Source organism: Suillus discolor, assembly GCF_016758755.1.
Source record: "Suillus discolor strain FC423 chromosome Unknown F5147scaffold_11, whole genome shotgun sequence".
Classification (NCBI taxonomy): Eukaryota; Fungi; Basidiomycota; class Agaricomycetes; order Boletales; family Suillaceae; genus Suillus; species Suillus discolor.
This window is the reverse complement of record NW_024541258.1, coordinates 411,159-428,172: the sequence shown is the minus strand read 5'-3', so window position 1 is coordinate 428,172 and position 17,014 is coordinate 411,159. Positions and strand designations below refer to the sequence as shown.

The 17,014-nt window shown below is 49.3% G+C and overlaps 5 protein-coding genes across 5 annotated transcripts; 3 read left to right on the top strand and 2 right to left on the bottom strand.

Moving 5' to 3' along the window:
• Nucleotides 1–466: 466 nt before the first annotated feature.
• Nucleotides 467–868, bottom strand: F5147DRAFT_571036 (uncharacterized protein; the record flags this gene model as incomplete). Its single annotated transcript, XM_041431027.1, has 1 exon — nucleotides 467–868. One exon carries the CDS (start codon nucleotides 866–868, stop codon nucleotides 467–469), a length of 402 nt encoding a protein of 133 aa, XP_041296147.1.
• Nucleotides 869–2,053: 1,185 nt separating this feature from the next.
• F5147DRAFT_787911 (uncharacterized protein) lies at nucleotides 2,054–4,730 on the bottom strand (the record flags this gene model as incomplete). The annotated part of the gene is made up of 9 exons (XM_041442969.1): nucleotides 4,631–4,730; nucleotides 4,491–4,559; nucleotides 4,352–4,439; nucleotides 4,207–4,310; nucleotides 3,920–4,153; nucleotides 3,823–3,873; nucleotides 3,569–3,764; nucleotides 3,378–3,512; nucleotides 2,054–3,327 (listed from the first exon to the last, which is right to left on the bottom strand). The coding sequence occupies exons 1-9, from the start codon at nucleotides 4,694–4,696 to the stop codon at nucleotides 2,054–2,056; spliced, it is 2,217 nt and encodes a 738-aa protein (XP_041296146.1). The 5' UTR covers nucleotides 4,697–4,730.
• Nucleotides 4,731–6,254: 1,524 nt separating this feature from the next.
• On the top strand, nucleotides 6,255–6,687 carry F5147DRAFT_680073 (uncharacterized protein). The gene is made up of 2 exons (XM_041436292.1): nucleotides 6,255–6,401; nucleotides 6,480–6,687. Exons 1-2 carry the CDS (start codon nucleotides 6,339–6,341, stop codon nucleotides 6,618–6,620), a joined length of 204 nt encoding a protein of 67 aa, XP_041296145.1. The 5' UTR covers nucleotides 6,255–6,338; the 3' UTR covers nucleotides 6,621–6,687.
• Nucleotides 6,688–7,401: 714 nt separating this feature from the next.
• F5147DRAFT_770498 (FAD binding domain-containing protein) lies at nucleotides 7,402–9,649 on the top strand (the record flags this gene model as incomplete). Its single annotated transcript, XM_041441159.1, has 12 exons — nucleotides 7,402–7,431; nucleotides 7,487–7,606; nucleotides 7,664–7,822; nucleotides 7,902–8,103; nucleotides 8,159–8,265; nucleotides 8,322–8,353; nucleotides 8,409–8,585; nucleotides 8,641–8,696; nucleotides 8,750–8,759; nucleotides 8,813–8,837; nucleotides 8,889–8,915; nucleotides 8,963–9,649. The coding sequence occupies 12 exons, from the start codon at nucleotides 7,402–7,404 to the stop codon at nucleotides 9,647–9,649; spliced, it is 1,632 nt and encodes a 543-aa protein (XP_041296144.1).
• A 5,019-nt stretch (nucleotides 9,650–14,668) lies between these two features.
• Nucleotides 14,669–15,128, top strand: F5147DRAFT_571047 (uncharacterized protein; the record flags this gene model as incomplete). The annotated part of the gene is made up of 2 exons (XM_041431029.1): nucleotides 14,669–14,970; nucleotides 15,029–15,128. Coding segments are annotated over 2 exons (402 nt in total), but the record flags the coding sequence as incomplete, so codon positions are not given.
• Nucleotides 15,129–17,014: the final 1,886 nt, after the last annotated feature.

Below are 17,014 nucleotides of genomic sequence, written 5' to 3'. Positions count from 1 at the left end.
TGGAAAAACAATCAAACAAGAACCCGACAAAGAAGTATGATGAGGGACAGGAACACACCAGGATATCATTCCAAGTATGATCCCAGTCGCTCAGAAATTTACAAATAGAGACGCACGGAGCACTTGAGTTCAATGATCTTGTCAGAATGAGCCGATCAGCACGTCCTTATATCTAGACTTGTACGTGTGAGGTTGTAGCCGCTTCATGACATACACTTCGATCCAGACTGGCTGTCATGACTCATGAGAACGACGGTCGAGTTGGAAAGTCTGAAGGTACCGTCTGCTGTTCAGTGCATTGTTCAGTCAGGCAACTACAAATTCAGGATCGGCGCTAGGTATGAAATAGGAAGAGAACCATAGAATCAAATGGTACACTCGATATTGCAGCAATAAAATCATCGTTACGTGGAGCTGGAGGGATTGACGTCAGCAACTATGAGGACAGATGGTAAAGACTAAAAACTTACGCATCTTGGCAACTCGACCAGCGCGTCCCGTTCGCCATGCAGCTCAAATCAAGCTCAGGGTATCCTCTGGGTATCACCAATGAGGTCCAAGGAGTATAAAACGCGTGTCGGGAAGCAGGAGGTACCCAGAAAAGAAGCTCATGTCTGGGTCCCATGACCCACCCATCAGGCTGCAGCCAGAAAGGGGTTGAATCAGAATGATGATCAGAGGCGGGTTCAAGCAAGTCAGCGGGGTTGAGCAGGGCGTGTTTGAGGCAGGGCGAGAAGAAAATGGGGGGATGGTTACAAGTGTTGGTTGGCGTGATATGATTTTCTTGGGTGGAAGATGCGGTACTTCGATGCAGTGGAGATGTAAAGGGATCCAGCTTCGTTGACTCGAAGGATGGCAGCACTTTCATAAGCCGCACAGTGTTATCCCATGAACCAGACGCGATGCGAGTACCATCCGGTGAGAACGACACTGAGGAAACCGGGCGAGTGTGCCCCTTCAAGGGCTCACCCAATGGCTCTCCCGTCGCTGCATTCCACAGCCGCACAGTCTGATCATCCGAACCAGACGCGATGCGAGTACCATCCGGTGAGAACAAGACTGAGTGAACCATGTCAGTGTGTCCCTTCAAGGGCTCACCCAATGGCTCTCCCGTCGCTGCATTCCACAGCCGCACAGTGTTGTCTGATGAACCAGATGCGATACGAGTACCATCCGGTGAGAACGAGACTGAGGAAACCCATCTAGTGTGCCCCTTCAAGGGCTCACCCAATGGCTGTCCCGTCGCTGCATTCCACAGCCACACAGTATTATCCGATGAACCAGACGCGATGCGAGTACCATCTGGTGAGAACGAGACTGAGAAAACCTTGCCAGTGTGCCCCTTCAAGGGCTCACCCAATGGCTCTCCCGTCGCTGCATTCCACAGCCGCACAGTGGTATCCCATGAACCAGACGCGATGCGAGTACCATCCGGTGAGAACGAGACTGAGTGAACCCATCTAGTGTGCCCCCTCATTATGGCCTCCACAACCGTCCAGTTCAAATCCCGGCCAGATGCCAAACGAAGGCTATTGGGAAACCTAGCCGTAAATTTGGTAGCGATGGTAGAGTTGACCGGCGAGAATGGGAGCGCTGATAAATACAGATGGGGTGTGCTGTGCAAAATCATCCCGCCAAACACTTGCATGAATCTTTGTACATCCATCGTGGCGGACCGCACATCCTCGTATCCAGAGTGGCCCTGTATTTATGTATGAGTTGTTCGTCCGACACTACCTCGTAGGCATGTGCTCACCTTCAGCCACTTGGCAACGAGTGGAAGCACGGTAATTGCGCCGCTGATTGCACTGAGAAGTCCGAGTGCTTCGATCCAGAACATCAGTCTCTCGTTGTCGAAGAGTGATCTTATTTCCCTTGCTAGCTCATCGTCAAAGTCCGTTTTCTGGATGTGCGTGGCCCAATGTCGACAGGAATAGGAAATATGTAGGGAAATGGATGTTTTGACTCGTTGAGGCAGCTCTGTGTCTTGGGAATTAGGGAGGTATGATGATTTCAAATCACAGATATTGAAGCGAAGGCCGTGTTCCATCACTCATAGTGACGCAAATGCGAAGTCGTGTTGTTGCGCCTTCGTGATGTCAACGAAAAAGTCTCCGCTGGATGACTTGTCTCTGAGAAACTCTTGAAAGGATGCGTGAAGGGGTCTGACGGGAATAAGTGGGTCCGTTGTGCCACTGAGGAGGGATCCCATATGTTTTACAATGTCCACTTGGTAATGTTTGGTGTGATTTGGAAAACAGTTCCGCATGGCGGTGAGGGAATTCAAAGGCAGAGGTTCGACCATGCCAAGTATTTGTCCTATCACCGAACGAAACTCCGCCAGTGCTTCCTGGTACTCGACTTCGCCATACCGGTCTCGTGGCAAGATATCTGTCAAAATAAGCCGATACATATCATACAGCTTGTTTGTCCACTTCCCAGGATCGCGGTTCACGACAGTTTCAAAGCGAGACCTTCGATTTATCCCGGGAAGGTCTTCCTTGATGTATTCGCATGCAAGACGTGCCCACTCAAAAAGCCCATCGGCTTTCGCAGCGAGGTTTGCAAACTGCTTGCGCCCAAAATTCGGCAACCCTTGCAGTTTGTCAGATACAAAAGCGCGGATGTCGAGTTCCGCTACTTCTGCTCGAATCTCGTCCATGGACAACCTGAGAATATGATCAGCACCCTCAAACTCCTTTTCGATATCATGGAGTGGGCGAGAGGTGACGAGAATTCGAAAGTTGGAAGGGAGTTCGGTGATTTGGGGGAGTCCTTTGTCCTGAAGTCTACCGGCCAGTATGCGGAGAAGGTCCTGCCGCGTCTCTACTCCGCCGCTCTCGTCCAGCGCATCAATCACGATCAAGACAGGTCCTACGCATGACCCAGGGAACTTCTTCAGCGGTTCCATGAGAAGCTTACGCCACTGCTGGATGATGTCCTTCGTATTCTTGAGCGAGGTCGCATTCTTGACTGCATTTGCTAACGCTCGTTTCATCCCCGGATCACGATCAGCCAGATCGCGCGCGATGGTGGAGAAAATCTTTTCGTGACGACGGTCTGCTTCTCCATGTCGATCGAAACAAAAACATGAACCGAGACCTCCCGTTTCCTCGAACCAGTCGGCGATCGTGTGCGCGATGGCTGATTTGCCCTTGCCTGCAGGACCAGATAGCCACATCACACGTTTAGCAGCATCTCCGCTGTCGTTGATCCAGTCCGTAATTTGGGAAAGAATCTCCTTGCGCATCCCTGGTAGGCACTGTTTCTTGGTATTTAGTCCTGCGCCATTTGCATAAGCAATATCCCCGAGATCCAGTGTATCGCCTGAAACGGTGTGAGTAGATCTAAAGTCAGAGGTATGTATGAATCCTTACCCGCAAACTGGACAAAGATGGCTACGTCCTGAAGTGTTTGATCCCGGAATTGCTGCATAAGGCCGTCCAAGGCGGCGTTGTACTGTGTGATGATATCATCCGTTTCCTTGATGATGTTTTTACCGGCCCTCTTCCCTATTATTATAGTAAGCATCAGATTCATGTGCGAATGCGATAGTCCGACGACTCACAGAAGCTCTTCGTCTCCGAGTATTCCCTGATGAAACGGGCGCACTCCAGAGTCTGCTGAGCAATCTTCCCGATGACATCATGCATCGATTTAACCTTGGAAAGATTCTCGTCTCTGGTAATGAAGCCATAGACTTCATCTAATTTCTGGAGAAGACGATCCACCGACTCGTCCCGCTCCGCTTGAGCAAGAATAATCTGCAAGGAATCACGACTTCTGAGTGGGAGGCAGATCTCCGGGCAACATAGAACGTACTTTGGCTGCAACAGAAAGTACGCCCAACGCCATCTTCGCATATGGATGCACCTATAACCTGATTAGTTCGCTACCAATTAAGGGGATCATCCCATACATCTGTGATCTTGTCGATGGCACTGTCGAAAATTTTGAGAGGTTGGAGGTAATTGGTCTGGAATTCATCTGCAGCAGCGAGACCAGCTGGGGCGTTCGCGGCGGCGGATGTCGCAGGCTGCGCACGCCCCCCGAATGTTTTCATATGTTCCGAAGCCTCGTGGGCACGCTGAAGTTCGGCAGCAGTTAATTTGGGACCAGGGGCTTCCTCGACGCGAGAGGAGATGTCGGGAATCTGCTCGACCAACAAAATTTAGAGACGAGAACCATATAATTCGATGCAAGTACCTTCAAAGCGGGTTCTCCGGATGTGCCTTGGCTGCTGGGATTTTCGACTGTGGTGGGATGCTTGTCGTCCGTGAAAGGAAGTGTACGTGGCGTGTCCTGGGCGCCTATGATAAAAAAATTGAACTGGAATTAGGAATTCGAGCACCTGCCTCGATATTCTGATTCAACGAAGTATCCTGAAGGTCCGCATTCTGTATCGCAGGAGTGCGCCTGCGGGAAGACTTGAAGAGTTTCTGCGCAACGTCAGCCATATTCAGAACCAGGAAACCTGGCACTCTACTCACAAAGAGTTTCCTGGCGATGCCTTTCGCAAATTTCCGGATGGTCTGCTTGACTCGACTACGGGGTCGGCTCTGGGCGAAGAAAGCGTCAGAAGCACCCATGGGCGCTCATCCACAGTGAGAAAACCCTTGAGAATACATACCGAGCTTTCACGAACGGTTGCCTCGCAGGCTTCTGAAGGAGGATCTGGCCTACGGTCTCTACTCATCACGAGTAGTCGATTGCTGTAAGCGAAGTGAGGGTGTAAGAAGTAGGTGGGAGAAAAGAGAGAACCTCTGGCATGACCTAAATACCCTTGACCAACTTGAAAGCATGGCCAACACGTTGACTGGCTTCTTGAGGCGCCAATCGTGATTAATCGGCCATAGCCCATTGCCGAAGGGAGCATGAGGCCTTGAAGGGCCCCGGGCAATGCCATAAATCTAAATAATCATTCAGCACACTTGCTGGTGCACCGGGAGAAGCGAGAGAAATGAGTTCATTGGGGAATCCATTGGCAAAGAGTTCGGAGAGGGAGATGCAAGACTTTCAATAGGCTTTTCGTGCAGGGACGTTCAGGTTTCGTAGGCATTGAGCAATAAAAGGGTAGTGAATTCAATCAGGATCTACAAAAGTAGATGGGTTTACAAGCGAGCAGCAACTAGGCATACAAGTGAAAGGTGCACGCGAGTGTCATCAAATGGTTGTTGGATAACATCAAAGCAGGTACAAAGAGAGTAAGATGAGGCAGCGGTAGCAATGAGATATATACAAAGGCGGAGAGAAGTGAAATGTGAAAGGATGGAGTAGGAACGGAAAAGATGGACCGTCCAGTAGTGCGTACTATGTTACGATGGTTGAAGTGTTAGTCCGAGCGAGGGTCCAGTGCCACAGCCGTAGGCTTCTTTACATAGTCGAGGAGGGTGAGAGACAGTTATTGTAGAAATCGAGAAGGGAACGCAATGGCCGTTGTTGTGGGATATAAGCGAGCAGGAAGATAAATGTCGTTGTGGCAGACAGTCAGAATTCAAAAGGGAAGAGCAACATCCTAGGCGCGAGTTATAACGTGGGGACAAGGGAATACTCAGCTTGTACCTTTGTGAGGGAATTCACCGGGTCCTCTAAAGGAATCATGACAAAATCATGAAGTATGTTTGAAGTATGTCTGTTGAAAGTTCCTGTAGCTTAGTAAGCCTCACCAGGTACACGTCAGTTTCTACATCACACTCGGGAACAGACATCCGAGTCAATACCATCAGATAAACCCCCATCAAATTTATGGCACTGTGTCTGTGTCCGCGGACGTATGGAGTCGCTTATGAGCGTTTCGACATATCATCTAACGGGGAGGCAGTGTAACGCCGGCAGTTCCTTTCTATCAGCTGTGGTACTGATACGGGATGCACAGTTGGACGTACGGTTACCTGCTGTGATCGGCTGTACTTCCTTATATTATAAGACGTGACTGTCCATTATTCTGATCCAAAAACCTCTGAACTCTACAAATGAATTCCACTCGTCCTCCCGTGCTAGTCGTAAGTGAACGGCTTATGATGGATACTAGTTGCCCCTCAGCTTACTAGTAGTTCCTCTTTCTTAGGTAGGCGCTAGGCCAGCAGGTCTGGTAGCAGCGTTAATGCTCCTCCAGAACGGTATATCAGTTCGTATCATTGACAAAGATCCCAACCCTCGAATGGGATAGCGTGGTCCTGGAATCTGGGTATGTCATGAAACCACTTCTCTAATTTCCCAGTCTCATTTGATGCATGATCTAGCCATGCTCCTTCGAACTCTTCAACTTTCTGAACGTTCCAGAAGTCAACGAGCTGGCGAAACCCGTTTCCACACACCGTTCCTACAAGCCCGGGACAATGGAAGTCGCGATAGAATCTTTGATGATGCCGCATGCGGAACCTACCCCTGCGATACCATTCGTACGTACTATGCAGAACCTTTAGGCGTCGCCTTCTCAAGCAGCTATGCTGACGAATCACGATTTTTTTGTGCTTTAGCACACTCCAAAACTGATAGGCCAACAACTCTCAGATGTGATTCTGCGACGTCATCTAGAGAAATTCTCGTGCTCTATCGAGATTACACTCCCACATACGAGAATAGTACAGCACCGAATACCTGATGCACTAGTTATCTGATAATTCAATTGATTGTACGGAACCTCCATGCATGAAGTCTAGCTACATGCATGTGCAGCTAACCGAGAGGGTTGTTTGTAGCTGTTTGTCAGGCCAGTCACGCCCGTCTAGCTGTTTGTAAAGACATGAGTTACCGGGTTGCTCTCGTGTCATTCTCGTTCAATCCTTGGGCTTGATTTCCCTTGAGCAGTCGCCAGTTTCTGATCACAATCTTGTCTACCCAACATTTGGAATCAGGACATTGAGAACATCTGCAATGCATTTGGTGGCAACTAAAGTTCGCGCTCGCTATTGGGATTCGGCAAGTATAGCCTACTGGTAAAGGAATCACGACCCGAAAACTTGAAGTATGGAGACTACATGCGCTCACATATATGCACGTATCTGGGACTTTTGGCCGAGTGCCACTGTAAATTCCTCGATACAAGTATGTTTGTTGTTCCTGCAGTGGCCACACGCAAGTTGCTTCAAAGTTAGGCTTGGGAACAGACATCAATACCATCTGGTGCTCGAATTCAATGCGTTCGAAGTTGAACGTCCATCAAAGCCATGGCGGTGCGTCCGCAGCTGTGTGAAGTCACTGACAAACGTTTTGACAAATCATCCAACAGGTATGTGTAACGTTAGCGGTTCCTTTCTATCACTGCTGCGGTACTGATACAGGATACACAATGGGAGGGCACATGTTACCTGCGTCACCTTTCCGCTGTGATCGGCTGTCCCCTATGTTATAAGACGTGACTGCCCATTATACTGATCCAAAAACATCTGAACTCTACACATGAATTCTACTCGTCCTCCCGTGCTAGTCGTAAGTAAACCGCATATGATGGATGATTGCCCTCAGCTTAGTTCCTCTTTCTTAGGTAGGCGCTGGGCCAGCAGGTCTGGTAGCAGCGTTAACCCTCCTCCAGAATGGCATACCAGTTCGCATCGTTGACAAAGACCCTAACCCTCGAATCGGACAGCGTGGTCCTGGAATCTGGGTGTGTCATGACACCACTTCTCTAATTTCTTGTAGTCTCATTTAATGCATAATCCAGCCACGCTCCTTCGAACTCTTCAACTTCCTGAATGTCCCAGAAGTCAACGAGCTGGCGAAACCCGTTTCCAGACTCCGTTACTACAAGCCTGGGACAATGGAAGTCGCGACAGAATCTTTGATGGTTCCGCGTGTGGAACCTACCCCTGCGATACCATTCGTACGTACTGTGCAGAACCTTCCGGCATCGTCTCTCAAGCAGCCATGCTGACGAATCACGATTTTTTTTTGTATTTTAGCACGCTCCAAAGCTGATGGGCCAACAACTCTTAGATGTGATTCTGCGACGTCACCTAGAGAAATTCTCGTGCTCTGTCGAGATGGGCACCGAACTGCGTTCGTTCGAGCAGTCCGATGAAGGTGTCACGGCTGTTCTAGCAAAGAACGGCATATTGGAGACTTTCGATACCAAGTGGATTGTCGGCGCTGATGGTGCTAAAGGTTAGTTGAGATCAAATTCAAATGCAGTAGGATGAATCTGAGTTATGGTTTGCAGGCGTCGTGCGCAAACAGCTTGGACTTACATTCTTGGGCGAGACTAGAGACGATATCCGACTGGTCATGGGAGATGTTCGTTTACATGGCGTTGGTCTTGATAGGGCGGTGCGTCCGACTTCTACTTGCTCCATGAAGGAGTGCTCCTGATACTGTCTTAAAAGTATTCGCATCGATTTGGAACCTTCAAGCGAGGGTATGTCCAATCTCTGCTCTTGAGGCTTGGGGATGTGTATATTGATGCTGGGCAGAGCCTCATTGCGTCCAACAGGCGAAATTGGCGAGGATGGCTGGCAATTTGTCATCATTGACAACGATCTAGACACGACAAAGGTCGCTCAGAGCGAGGAGCTGATCTTCGAGACTATCATATCAGTGATACCCACTGAGATTACGTTCAACAAGCTCGTCTGGGTGAGCGAGTTCAGGTGTGTCTTATCTTGTTGCATAGATGTGTTTCAAATGTTCAAATGTTTACTTTAGGGCCAATATCCGTATGGTAAACAAGTTTAGCGAGGGCCGAGTCTTTGTTGCGGGCGGTATGTGGTTCTATTTTTGAATGGTGTGCCTGTGCTGATGGAAGTCTACGTAGATGCTGCTCAGTATGTCTATCTTTGAGCGCTTTCTTTCCAAACTGATTTTAGCATGTTTTCAGTGTCCACAGTCCGACCGGTGGTCAGGTGTGTGCCTTCTGATCAAATTCAGATGCCTACTCATCTATTGATGAACAGGGACTCAATTCAGGTATACAAGATGCTGTGAGCTTCCCAATGCAGTACGTATGACACTACTGACCGTATACTAGTTCAATCTAGGTTGGAAGCTTGCGCTCGTCGAAAAGGGGCTCGCCGACAAGTCTCTTCTTGAGACGTATAATGCCGAGCGTCTGCCTGTCATCTCCGAGATGCTTGAGATGACCACCACAATTCTCGACCGTGCAGTACAGACAGGCAACATGCCCACCGCACGAAGCCCCATCCTTTTCATGCTTGGGATTAATTACCGATTCAGCGACATCGTTCTCGACGAGTTTGCGACTCCAGGGAAGCCTATCAATGCGTACGGGGTGCTCGACGAGGAGTACCTAGAGGCTGGAGACCGGGCGCCTGATGCACCAAATCTGGTCCAGGTGGGAGGTGGAGAATCTGACGTGGAAACACTTTTTGGTCTCTATAGACCTTGGTATCACACTGTGCTTGTATTTGTGCCAAGTCATGCAGAAGCTACCCCGATCTTGGGTGCGCTGGAGGCATATGACACGAGCGTTGTGCGATCGGCAGTCGTTCTGCCTTCATCCGCATCAGTAACGTCTGTTGCATCCCCTGCTGACCTCGTTTTTGTTGATCGGGAGGGCCATGGTTATTTGGCTTACCTTGTTGAAGCTGGCCAGACGAGGGTATTTGTGATACGGCCGGATGGAGTGATTGGGGCGATCGTACATGGTGCAGAAGGCATGAAGGAGTATTTCTCTAGAATATTTTTGGATGTTTAGTGGTCTGTTCTTTTTGCTCGTGCTCTTACATCTCAACTCACTCGTATCTTACAATCAACGTAGTTATTAAGTAGCGTAGAGGTCAAGGTGTTACTTGTTGGGGAGCGCACTTCAAATCTGGACCAACGTAATCCAATCCTCTTCACTACTGATTGCCATTCAACAACGGAATACATAGCTTCGGCCGCGTGAGAGCGCGGCGAAGGTCAGTAACATCGACGACTGTGTTACACCACTAGTTCTATAGTGTAGGATTCCAATGAGGATGAGTTTAAGAAGGGATTGACGAACGAGAAAAGTTCAACCCGTTGAACCTGGAGTTCCAAAGCTGGAACCTGATGTGAACCATGAGCATACCGCTAGAAGCAGGGTTGTGAATGTTTTTAGGAAAGATGATCGCATAAGTCTTGGATAAAACATAGATATGAAGGCGAAAACTCCGTTGTCGCAGAAGTTTGAGACCGGAGAAGAGAGAATTTTAGCAGCATCCGGTGCACACAGTCGGTAGGGCGAACAGGTGATCTATGTGCCTGCGCTTCAAGTAGGTTGCATGGCGATGGGTTGGTGGCTGCTAGACACAAGACAGCACAATGTTCACTAGGCATCCAGGATAAATAGTGTTCGAGGGCCTGGATAGAGCAACTGCACTATTGCAATCGATGCGAAGGATACATTCTTGAAATTGTGGAGTCGGACGCATGTACGCAGTGCAGAAGCAGTAGGAGGGTGTACGATCGAGGAAGGCGGTTGTGACAATAGGGAGCATCCTTGCTGCAACCGTGATGGCGAAATGCCTCGTGCCTTGGGCGTCTATGGAAATGAGGTAGCATAAAAGCGTACAATACTCGCACCGATACCCACAATTCCTCCTCGACCGTGCCTATAAGATGTCACAGCACATTTTCAGCGCCCTTCAAGTTTTTGAACATCATCAGGAATCCGTGAAGGCAGTCGCAGTGCTCCCCGATAAGCGACGAATGGTTACGGGCCCGTACGGCAAGACGCTTTGTCTGTAGGACTTGAAGATAGGTGTTGTGTTGAAGAAGATGGAGGGGCATCGCGATAAGGTGCAGGCATTGGTGGTATCACGAGACGGTCGAATAATAGCGAGTGGTGATTGGAGCGGAAAGGTCATTGCCTGACACGGTGAAACTGGTGAATTTCTCGCCCAACCCATCGAAGCTCACTCCAGTGCTATCGACTCGTTGGATTTTTCTCCGGATGATGCAGTGCTGGCCTCTGGTACCATTCATGTGACGGATCGGTGGTACCAAGACGTGGCAGATACGTTAATCAAATGTAGTGGTTTGATCGACTCCGAGATTCGCTAATCGCCGTGCGGAGAACTTCTTGCCATCACAACTTCATTAACAACGAAATTTATAATCCAGGCACAAGGGATTCGAAACGCGTTGCTTCTTTGGCTACCAGATCATACACCTTCTCACTTGCATGGACGCCCGATGGCACACGACTTCTTGTAAGAGACGATAAAAACAATTGCACCATACGTACCGGGTGAATGGGACACATCAACCTATTTTCAGAACGGTCTTGTCAACATTGGGTGCACTCCAATTATGCTCTGAGTCGTCCCGGGTACATATTTTTCCTTATGAGCTTTATAGCTGGTAATACCGCTATCTGGTTTGCATCTGACGACTCGCACTACCATTGGGATCTGACGGCAGTGCATGATCTTTAAAGAGACCATTAATACTTCGATATTGGTGGATGGTACTGCGGTCTCGCGGCGCCCACGAAGAGTGAGTGAGTTCTTAAGCCACTGACCTACTAAGATGCCGCCCTGGTTGACGGCCGACATCTATCACTTTGTATGATGCATTTGGACTCAAGCTGACGACAACGGCACGTTTTATGAGATGTGGACATGCATCCCTAGTCATAAGTGACCTTCCATGATGGTTGTTTGCAACTCAACTGAACTCCTCTTTCTTAGGTAGGCGCTGAGCCAATGGTAGTAGCGTCGACACTCCTCCAAAAGATTTGGGTCTGTCCCTACTACACTAGTACTCAAGACGTACCGGACCATGGTTTTATTGAATGCACAACATGGCCACGCTTTCTCAAACTCTTCAACTTTCTCAGTGGCTCAGAAGTCAACGATCAGGCGAAGTTGGCTCCTATCGTCCGTTCGTATAGGCCTCGAATGTTGTAACCTCTGAAAGACTCTCCGCTAGCCCCGCATACGGAACCTTCAACCTACTAGCGATATCATTCATGTGCAGCACAGCCGTGTTCTCAAAGTTTCATGCTGATCGTTTTGTCTTCCAGCACACCCTAAAGATTATAGGTCAGCAGTTCTTAAATGTGATTCTGCCAAGCCACCTGCAGAGACTCTCATTCTCTGTCAAGATTAATACCGAACTGCGCTAGTTGGAACAATCTGACAAAGGTGTCACCACTGCTCTTGCGATATATTAAATAGCAAGTGGATGATCGGCTTTGACGGTGCAAAAGGTGAGACGCGCTCAGATAAGACTGAATTTGGGTTCACAGACATTATGCTTAGGCTTATGTTTTCGGGTGAGACTGGAGACAATGTTGGACTCCTTGTTACTTAGTGATATTCATTCAAAAGGCGTTGATCTTCATGGAGTGGTAAGTCCATTTTCTCTCATTATCCGATGGCAGAACCTCCTGATCCTGTCTCGGAAGCATTGACATCGATTTGTAAACGCTGGTGAACTATCGTATGTACTTCTGCTCATTACCCTTAGAGATTCGCATTATGTTTTCACGTCCAACCGACGAAGTTGCCGAGGGTGGCTGGCAATTTTCATTTTCGGTCCTAGATAGACCCGACGAAGATTTCTCAGAAGGACATTGTATTACAGATTGTCGCATCGTTGACACCTATGTACGCTGGTTTGGGCGGGAGAATTCCGGTGCGTTTTGCCTGTTCTGTATGTGTCGATGCGTCTTTCTTAGGGCCAATATCTGCATGGTGAATAAGTTGAGCCAGGGTCCAGTGTCCGTTGTAGGCGGTATGTGGTTCTGATTTACATAGGCTTGTGTAGCTGTGCTAATGGAAGTTGCCGTAGATGATAGTATGTCTATTTATGAATGATGGCTGGTCTGATCCAAGTCTGATCGGTGGTAATACTTGCTCATTTCTATACGATTCGGGACTTGGACTTAATTCAGGCTGTGAGGTAAATGCAGACACAATAGAGCGCGCCGTACAACAGTTAGACCTAGGATGGAAACTTGCGCTCGTTGAAAAAGGACTTGCCCATAAATATCTTCTTGAGACATGCAACGACTAGCGTTTACCTGTCATCTCCGAGATCCTGGAGATAACCATCTCGATTCTTAACCAGACAATAACGACAGGAAACATACCGATGTAACAAAACTCCATTTTTTCTATGCCTGCTGTCAGATGCCGATTCAACAGCATCGTGCTCAACAGGTTTGCAGTTCCAGGAAAGCCAGCAATGCATACGGAGGTGCTTGGCAAGGGTCATCTGGAGGCTGGGGACAAGGTGCCTGATGCGCCAAATATGCTCCAGGTGGAAGGAGGAAAGTTTGATGTGAAGACGCTCTTTTGATCTGTACAGACCATGATGATGATGGTATCACACAGTGCCTGTGTTCGTGCTGAGCCTCGCAAACACAACTCTGATCTCGGGTTTTACTTGAGACGTGCGACAAACATGTTGATGCAATTGTTGTTCTGCCGTTATCGGCATCGGTGATGGGCCCGTTGCATCTTCTGCTGACCTTCAAGTTGTTTTTGTTGATCAGAAGAGCTATGCTTATTCGGCTTACGTCATGGAAGTGAATCAGATGAAAGTATCAACCGGACGCATCGTTGGTGCAGAAGGCATTCAAAAATATTTATGAAGGTACGGAGATCTTTCATGAAAACTTGTTCATTAACGACTCTCAAATGCCTCTGATGTATGTGATCTATGTTACGTAGGCATCACATCTGTAACCAAAACATATGTATCCAGGTAATGTAAGTCGGATTTCCAATTCATTTCAGCTAAAGTGCTTTCGGGTTGCGAAGAGTGAGAAAAAGGTGGATTGTACGCGCATCTAGTGAACCTCCGATACCCAGGCGGACCGGAGAAAGCCCTACATTACACACTAGCGTCGGTTTTGCAAGTTGCCCGTGGTACAAGTGTGTAGGATGAACACCGGTCCGGGTGAGTATAAGTGCGGGCCGCATTCATGTGAAGGATGCTGTGGGGTCATTCGAAAATACAATAATGGAGGAATCGAAGTTGTACCAACGTGTTCGGTTGCCAGTTCCAACTTCTGTGGGGGCCTATAACTCCGGGCAATGCCTGACAGTACTCGTTTCGGTGGCAGGTGGAATTGAGATCGGGCTGCAGACAAAGCAACGCGAAAGCAAACCATGTAGCTAAGCAACGGAGAACGAAGGTGGTGCCACTGGTGGCACAAAAACAAGCGGCAACGCGCGCTCCGCACGGCTATCTTAAAAAGCTATTCTTTAATAGTCTCGACTTCGTTGCTGACTCAAGTACAAAGTGTTACCAACTCACATTCATACCGTAATCAAAGTAGCGTGATGGGCGTATTCTTTATCCTGTAACTGGATGGCCCTATCGCAGCGTGAGTTTTCGTACCTTGGAATACTGGGCGTGTCCAGTCCGCAATCATCGTAGGTGATCGCTAGTAGTAGAAGAAAAGTAAAACTTTTGAAAGGGCTCAAGTTCCGAATGAAGATTACGTTTGATGGAAAAAAACAACATCTGATGTGACATGTGGCAGATAGGCTGTAGTTATTGCTGTGCATCAAAGGCCAGGCTGCCCCACAGAGAATATTTGCCAAATTGCGGTGGGCTGCGTAGTATACTATTGGTTGCTTTGTAAGCTGGGTAATTGAATGATACCGGACCTGCGCCTGCCTTTGTCAAGGATCATCATCATCTCCAGCGACACCGCACCTGTGTATAATAGTACAGCCATCTCATCCTATGGTACTTTTATCTTCAAACCGTGTAATCGCCTAGGCATATTGTCATGCTGGCCCCTTCCAGAAACCACAGAGCGGAGGCAAAGTTTAACGTCGCTACTGAGTGTATGTCATTCAATTATTTACCTTTATTTTATGGTTTTTCTGACTATATGACAGTCCCACATCTAGGACTTCATTCAGCTGCTGCATCAGGCGACATCGGACTGGTTCAGTTTGCTCTCAATCATGGTCAACCAGTAAACTCTGTTTTAGACGGCGTTCTACCTTTACACGCTGCTTGTGCAGGTGGTAATGATCTCGTAGTCAATCTTCTCATCCAACACGGAGCAGACGTCAATGCATCAAGGTAAGTCCTCGTCATCAATCCATGGTTCCGATTGCATATATATGAACGCTTTCCATAGACTTCCCCGCAGATATTCTGATCGCAGCCGTGATTCTGCCGCTCCTATAGTTGGTACTTCTGGTGCAACCCCACTCCACTTCGCTGCTGCAAACGGTCACGCAAGCGTCGTTCGCACCCTTCTTATGCATGGTGCCCATCCTAATCGTCCAGATAAACACGGTATCACCCCTGAGATTATTGCCCGTCAGAATGGTTGGGTTGAGTGCGCTGATATCCTCGCAAGCGAGATGCTTGCACGTGCACGCGGTGACAATACACCTGATAGCGACAGTCATTCCTCTAGGGAGCGACCCCATCCTTGTGTCGAACACGTTGAGTCTTCCCTTAGGAAGAAACTCCATTTCAAGCGCTCTATCGACCATGCTCTCACCGCACTCAAGTCCGCAAGCGCCACCCCTGATATCGATCAAAAACCACCCTTTGTGCGCTCAGGCTCCTCTGAACAAGATGTCACGCAACCTCAAGGCTCGCCTTCGTCTGGTCGCCGTCCATCTTTACCTCATATCTACGACGAACCACCCCAGCGCCCCCCGCTCCCCAAAGCTTCACGTCGTCCCAGATCGGCAGGCACAGGTGCCGAGGCTCCCCCGCCCCGCAAACTGAACTCAAAGCTGTCACTCCTCAGCCTGTTCAAGAAATCAAATGTAGATACTTCTTCGTCGAGCGTTACCTCTGTCTCGGAGCCCCCGATCAATTCCCCCTCTTCTTCATCACCCGTCCCTGTCCCTGGGACAGCATCGCCTGCGTCACCTGCGGCAATAATATCTTCCCCGCGCGTCTTCCCCACACCACTTTCATCATCTCCGCAGGAGACACCCACGCATGACCCCCACCGCCGCAGGCCAGAAACCAATTCTACACGCACTTCCCCCGATCCAAATCCATGGCATCGTTCCATCAGTTCCTCGTCCACACCTGGCGAAGAAACGCTTCCCGAGTCAACAGCCCCTGCGAGGCCGGGCATACTGCGCATGCACACACGCTCAACGTCAGGCCATGGCTCCCAGCAATCCTCCTTGTCTCGTATCATCCGCTTTGAAAACTCTTCCTCTAGCTCCTCCTTCACCGCGCGCGCGCGCAGCCCACCCTCACGTGGGAGCGTTCCACATGACAGCCGCCTGCGTGCCCTCAGCATGGGCTCCTCAGCAGGTGCCCCGGACACCGATCGTATACCAGACACCATCGAAGAATCTCCACGAATCCCCCAGTCCCCCCCTCCCATCCTTGTCAATGCCATCGACCTCGATGACCTCGAAGACGAAGAAGAATACGGCGTACCCATCATTCACTCTCCATCCATGCCAAATATGATGCTCACCCCCGATCGCGCAGTGACAATGCCTGCTCAATTCCCATTCAGCATCAACGTACCACCACCTCCTGATGATAGTATCTTGTCTTCTGAAAGTCGCCTGCGTGGAGACTCTGTCAGCAGCTCAGGCACAACAGGTACTGCGAGCACATTCACACAATCTAGTGCAAGCGACTCACCATGGCCTCCAACGCCCCACTCCTCTGGCGCCAGTCCTCTAATTGTATCCCGTTCCGTGGACACAGACACCGGCATACACATGGGCGTAGACGCACTCCCCATATCCCCACGTATTCGCAGAACGCCTTCAGGTCTTGACATGCCCTCAATATCCTCACGAGCAGAGGTAGAAGCGCTTGTTCAGCGGGCGCAGCAGTCTGTGCTTGATATGGCTATTGATTTGGAGGAGAATACAAGGAGGGATCAAGGGACTGGACGGACGCCTTTGAGCTTAAGGTTGGCAATGTTTGGGGAGAGTTTGGCTATTGAGAGGAGGATGAAAGAGGAAGAGGATGCTGTTGGAAGGGGGGTGATGGTTGCTAATACAGGGACGACACCTGTCGGGAACAGTTTGGGTGTGGGTGAGAGGTCTTTGTTGTCGAGCAGTAGACCTCGGGCTGTGGAGTTGGATTTTTCGAGGAGCAGCAGTAGGAGTGGTTCGTTGTCGTCCCT

What these genes read in the sequence shown, in the direction of transcription:
- F5147DRAFT_680073 (XM_041436292.1), top strand. Translation starts at nt 6,339, where the DNA reads ATGGAAGTCGCGATAGAATCTTTGATGATGCCGCATGCGGAACCTACC. An exon ending in CTACCCCTGCGATACCATTC is followed by an intron (nt 6,402 to 6,479) that starts GTACGTACTATG and finishes TTTGTGCTTTAG; the next exon opens with CACACTCCAAAACTGATAGG.